Source organism: Corylus avellana, chromosome 1 (assembly GCF_965113065.1).
Source record: "Corylus avellana chromosome 1, dhCorAvel1.hap1.2, whole genome shotgun sequence".
NCBI lineage: Eukaryota > Viridiplantae > Streptophyta > Magnoliopsida > Fagales > Betulaceae > Corylus > Corylus avellana.
In genome coordinates, this window is record NC_142490.1 from 6,780,364 (window position 1) to 6,786,318 (window position 5,955).

The 5,955-nt window shown below is 37.2% G+C and overlaps 1 protein-coding gene across 2 annotated transcripts; it reads left to right on the forward strand.

Moving 5' to 3' along the window:
- Positions 1 to 459: 459 nt before the first annotated feature.
- GME (GDP-D-mannose 3',5'-epimerase) lies at positions 460 to 3,901 on the forward strand. Of its 2 annotated transcripts, none has more exons than XM_059582660.2 (7): positions 460 to 648; positions 1,505 to 1,915; positions 2,104 to 2,197; positions 2,296 to 2,425; positions 2,521 to 2,653; positions 3,119 to 3,326; positions 3,404 to 3,901. In XM_059582660.2, exons 2-7 carry the CDS (start codon positions 1,506 to 1,508, stop codon positions 3,557 to 3,559), a joined length of 1,131 nt encoding a protein of 376 aa, XP_059438643.2. In that variant the 5' UTR covers positions 460 to 648; position 1,505; the 3' UTR covers positions 3,560 to 3,901. The 2 variants fall into 2 exon arrangements, with proteins under 2 accessions (XP_059438643.2, XP_059438642.2); XM_059582659.2 differs by having other exon boundaries at positions 461 to 648; positions 1,496 to 1,915.
- Positions 3,902 to 5,955: the final 2,054 nt, after the last annotated feature.

A 5,955-nucleotide genomic window follows, 5' to 3' on the forward strand; every position in this document is an offset into this window, starting at 1 on the left:
AATTATCAAATTAGTTCACAAACATGACACTATTTTTAGAGCTATCTCAATTGGCAAATGAATATATAGTGTTTATTGAAATTCGAATATTCTGATCCGTATGATATATTAGAATAGGCTAATACTATAATTTCATATTTTTCTATTTTGTCTTTAAGAGGTAGTTCAATAAATTGGGACCGTGCTTAATGAAGTGAAGATTACTAGTTTGAATCCTCCTCCACCCCTCTTACAAGGACGCAGCGGACATGTAAAAAAATAATAATAATAAAATTCATCCAACATTTATTCAACAAAATTATCACTGATTGGATGCTTTCAACTAATCAATCATTTAATTAATTATCATTTTAACATTGTTCAATAATTAGATTAAAAAAAAAAAAAAACATGTGGGATTATTCAGTAAAAGAACGCCAAATCTCTCTTTCTCTCTCTCTCTCTCTCTCAATTATGAAGAAATATTTTGGTAGCGGTAAGGGAAACGGGTGGCCCAGTTTGCTGATCTATATATAGCAGAACCATTGCAGGCTCCAAGACCATACACATCATACACCTTCGCATTCTCTCTGAGCCATTTGCCCTTCAGCTCTATCTTCTTCTTCTCTGCTTACACAGATTCAAAGGCTCAAGTTCCAGGCTTTCCAGGTTAGAAACTCAACTGGGTTTTGTGGGTTTTTTCTGAATCTCTCTGTTCTCACTGCCCTCTTCTTGTGATTATTATGTGTTTTTGGTTTAGTTCCTACTATTCTCTTTCTGGTTTAGGGTTTAAAATTTTGTGGGTTTGCTTTAAATTCTTCATAGTTGGCTCTGTGGATCACATTTGTAGATTCCCTGCTTCTTTGCCGTGTTATTTTTTTCTTCAATGAATATTTATTTGTTTCTTTTCTTCGTAAGTGTATTCTCCTATGTGCTATTGGTTATCAAAATAAAAAGATGGAAGTGTTAGTGTGGGTTTTTCTGCTAAATTCGATTTTCCTAATTTGGTTCTACAATTTTTTTTTTCGACGAAATATGTTTGTTTTGATGTACACATTTCTGAATACTTGATTTGCTGTGCTATATGATTTTTTTTGTCTTAATTTGGTTTTACAAATTTAGAAGATAATTTTTTTTTTTGAATTGGGTTAGCATACTGGTCTTTTTGCCAGGTTACATTGTTGTTGGTTAAACTGTGATTCGCTAAATTTACAGTGTTTTCAGTGGGATGTTAGTGATAATTGGATGGGTAGGACTGCTCTAATTGAATTTGGTTATTGGGTTTGCGTTAGCGTTCTTGTTTTGCTCTTTTTGTATCTTGTTTGTTTCTCTGAGGGATGGCCGTTGCGTGGAGCTAGCTAGTGGTTTCTCTGGTCCTTTAGTCATTATTGTCGTTAATGTCTCCAGATTTGGATTTCACGGTGAAAAAGTCGAGTTATTTTGTACTAATTCAGCACAGTTACTAATTTGTGCCGTTAAAGCTTATGAACTCTTTACTCTTTTCTGAAAAATCCAGTCACTGCAGAATGGGGAGTGCCGGCGAAACCAAGTATGGTGCATACACCTATGAGAACTTGGAGAGGGAACCATACTGGCCATCAGAGAAGCTCCGGATCTCTATTACTGGGGCAGGTGGTTTTATTGCTTCCCACATTGCCCGGCGCTTGAAGAGCGAGGGCCACTACATTATTGCTTCTGATTGGAAGAAGAATGAGCACATGACTGAAGATATGTTCTGTCAAGAATTTCACCTTGTGGACCTGAGGGTCATGGAGAATTGCTTGAAGGTCACTAATGGAGTTGACCATGTGTTTAATCTTGCTGCTGATATGGGCGGGATGGGCTTCATTCAGTCCAACCACTCGGTTATCATGTATAACAACACAATGATCAGTTTCAACATGCTCGAGGCTGGCCGAATCAATGGGGTTAAGAGGTCAGTAGTCTTGGATATTGTATACCTTGGTCTTGGTCTACTGAAATTTCCATCGATTTATTTGGAGCAAATATGTATTTTCTTTTTTCCTGTTTTACCATAATCAAAATGATTGTATAAAAAATTCTCCATTTAGTGCATAGGAAACGATGATATGCCTCTAAATTCTGATAATCGGATTTGTGTAGGTTTTTCTATGCCTCTAGTGCTTGTATCTACCCTGAATTTAAGCAGCTGGAAACCAATGTGAGCTTGAAGGAGGCTGATGCCTGGCCTGCTGAGGTTCGTTACTCTTTGTGGTCAAGAATGTTTTAATCTACTAGTTTTTCCTTTGTAAATTGTGGATGTTGTTAATGATTTTGCTTTACGCATGGGTTTAGCCTCAAGATGCTTATGGCTTAGAGAAGCTGGCAACAGAGGAGTTGTGCAAGCACTACAACAAAGATTTTGGTATTGAGTGTCGTGTTGGAAGGTTCCATAACATTTATGGTCCTTTTGGAACATGGAAAGGTAAGCTCTTGATTTTAGTGGTAACTTACACATGCATGATTTGTTTCTTGTTGAATTTTTACTAATTTGGTTGCTTGGTTATATCTGTTGTACAGGTGGCAGGGAGAAGGCTCCAGCTGCTTTCTGTAGAAAGGCTCAAACTTCCGTTGATAAGTTTGAGATGTGGGGGGATGGACTTCAGACCAGATCCTTCACCTTCATTGATGAATGTGTAGAAGGTGTACTTAGGTAAGTGCTTGGTGTTCTTCTAACTTGTATAGCTGAAGCTCACATCAAATAGGCTATTATTCCATTTCCTATCAAATCTTTGTCTGAATTGCTATTAAAATTCAGCATGAAGTTGAATCTTTAAGGGCTCCTCTGCGATTTCTTTTACATTATCAAAAAATTCTTCTTGAACAAGTAATGTCACTTGTAATAAGGACAGGAGATTTGAAGAAATTAACATATACCTCGTCAATTACCATTCTGATTATTTTTTAACATCTTGGAAACTGAAGGTATAAATCTATCTATCTTGGATAGTAACATTGTGTAGACTGGGTAATAATTTTTAATTGTATACTGTTTCACATGAAAAATCATGAAAGTGTAATTTTGTAACATACAAATCGGCATGTTTGACTGGATACTGAAGATATATCTTCTCATTTCTCACGAGTTAAACATCCTGGAATCAACTTTTGTGTTTAGATTGACAAAGTCGGACTTCCGTGAGCCAGTGAACATTGGAAGTGATGAGATGGTTAGCATGAATGAGATGGCTGAGATTGTTCTTAGCTTTGAGAACAAAAAGCTCCCCATCCACCACATTCCCGGGCCAGAGGGAGTCCGTGGTCGTAACTCAGACAACACACTGATCAAAGAGAAACTTGGTTGGGCTCCTACAATGAAGTTGAAGGTATTTATGACCGACAGCTACTTTCCTGTTTGTAAAGTTTCTTAATAACGCCTAAGGTTGAACCTACTATGTTGCAGGATGGGCTGAGATTTACATACTTTTGGATCAAGGAACAGATTGAGAAAGAGAAGGCTCAAGGTGTCGACTTGGCAGTTTATGGGTCATCCAAGGTGGTTGGAACCCAAGCTCCAGTTCAGCTAGGCTCACTTCGTGCCGCAGATGGGAAAGAATGAGGTGGTTGAGGCTGATAGCTCAATAAGTTGCACTTAAGAAAGCCAAGTTTTATTAAGGTTTATTTATGTTTTAGTGCTCTGGTGCTTATTGTCTATTATATTGATATGCTGGTTGCAGTATATTGATTTGTTTCAAGGGAAGCTTTTATGCTCCCAATAACTGTGCTCTAGCTTTTCAGGCAACCTTCTCTCCCTTAGAATCTGTTGGCCTTTATGATAAGTTATGTCTCTTTGCCCCTTCTGAAGTTGGGGGATGGATGATCCATATCTTTTTTCAGTCTATGAGATAAATTTGTGCTTCAAATCTTGTGATATTTCGTAAGTATTGACGTATTGTGCTTCTCTGCTTTCAAAGGACTTGTTTGCTTGTATCCCAAGGTATTAAGTCACTTGCTATCAACAATAAAGCTTTTGTCACTTCAAGGCATTTAAGCGTTGATTGCGAAATATTGCAAAGAAATTGTGGGTAACCTGTTTTGGGGGATCTGGATCCCCTGGAATTCTAGGGGAATTCCAGATTCTAGAATTAGAATATTAATGGTCCAAAATGTGCCACGTGGTTAAAACCACTTTCCTCCCAAACCCACCAAAACCCACTTCTTCATCACGTCTGAAAAAACAAAATTTCCGCTTTACCCTTCTTCTTCCTCTTCCTCTGCTTTCTTCTTCCTCACATCTAGACATCCCTCCAAAAACCCACTTCTTCTTCACGTCTGAAAGAAAATTGCAGCTGAGATATATTTTTTTTTTCAGACGTGAGGGAGAAGATTTAATTTGGGAGGGAAAGTCTTTTGGTATCTAAAAACAAGTGGGTTTTGGGAGGGAAAGTGTTTTTGGTGTCTAAAAACAGTGGGTTTGGGAGGAAAGTGGTTTTAACCACGTGGCACATTTTGGACCATTAATATTCTAATTCTAGAATCTGGAATTCCCCTGGAATTCTAGGGAATCCAGATCCACGACTGATTCAACGAGATATGCCTTACCTACATTAAGATTTAAAACTTGTCGTCTACGAAATAACTGTCAAAAAGCCTCCAAATGTCACATATCCGTCGCCTACCTACTGAATCCTAAGGATGACTTTCCTTTACCTAACATAGATATCCTGGTAGAAAGACTCCTCCATCTTGCTAATGAGCGACCAACTCACAGTTTTTGCAGTGAATATTCTCTAAGAACATACGCGGGCAGTTAAAATCTGTTATATTCATAATTCGTTCAAGTAGTTCAAGGTTTGGTGTTGCAAGAGTTACGGAAAAGAAGAAGAAAATTTTTGTTAGTTTTTGATCGATTTTCTCATCAGCCAAACAGAGTCATAACCGAGAAACCACTCTTTCTTATCGTTTGATAGATCTTTCTCACCAGCCAAACAAACCCAATAACAGAGAAAGAAATAAAAGAACCCAGATGCAAATAAGATTACCCATATGCAAATAAGCTTTTCAGGGAAATTTGAAGCAAAAAAGTTAAAGTGGGGGAGACTAAATAGGAAGGAAACAAAGAGAGCAACAGAATTCCAAGAGAATGGAGAGAAGAAGTGACTAATTAAAACAACAAAAGTGACTGTTTTAACTAATAATGCTCTTAAGAATGTCTCATAATAATGAATTTTAAGTCGTCAAGGATGGTATTTTAATGGTCTCAAAGTATTTTCTACATGGTAAAGTAAATACTAGAGCATGAATTAATCGATTCTTGCAATAAAAATTATCATGTTTGATTAGTATAACACATCTTAAATTTTACTGGAATTCTAATAAGGCTGGATCAGGTTATGGCTTAATCAAGCCTGAGGATGGCTTAATCAAGCATGAGGGAGTACCAATTTTTACCGTATAATCCTCTCTTGTCCTTCTGACAAATACCACTATAATCATAATCAAGCTACTTACTCTGATTGCTTTTTTTTTTTCTTAAAAAAAAAATTATATGGTGTTTGGGACACCTAATCTTACACTAATTAGGTGTTCCTGGTGCGGAGGTAAAAAAGGAAGTTACTTTTGCCACGTGGGTGACTATTTATGATGGTGAATAATGGTGATTGATGGTTGATAGATATATATAATTTTTTTAATAATTTTGGGTATGGGATTGATGGATTCGGTGGCTGAAAATGGCAGGATTAGATAAATATCATCATCATCTGACGTGGTTGTTTTGTTGCAAAGGAGGAAGCTTCACATCCCATGGTTCACATGTTGTTACGTGGTAGCAAAAGATGCCTAAAAAGTACTGGATGTACTCTTTCAGCTTCTTTCTCTCAAAGACAAATGGATTGAGAAATTCCATCGCACGTGGGACATGCTTGCATGTGCTGCTTGCAGCTTTGCATTGATAAGTACTACTGTTGTCGGACAAATATAGGCACGTGGTCTGCTTTTCATATGTGCTTATCT

What these genes read in the sequence shown, in the direction of transcription:
- GME (XM_059582660.2), top strand. Translation starts at nt 1,506, where the DNA reads ATGGGGAGTGCCGGCGAAACCAAGTATGGTGCATACACCTATGAGAAC. An exon ending in TCCTTTTGGAACATGGAAAG is followed by an intron (nt 2,426 to 2,520) that starts GTAAGCTCTTGA and finishes TCTGTTGTACAG; the next exon opens with GTGGCAGGGAGAAGGCTCCA. An exon ending in CTCCTACAATGAAGTTGAAG is followed by an intron (nt 3,327 to 3,403) that starts GTATTTATGACC and finishes ACTATGTTGCAG; the next exon opens with GATGGGCTGAGATTTACATA.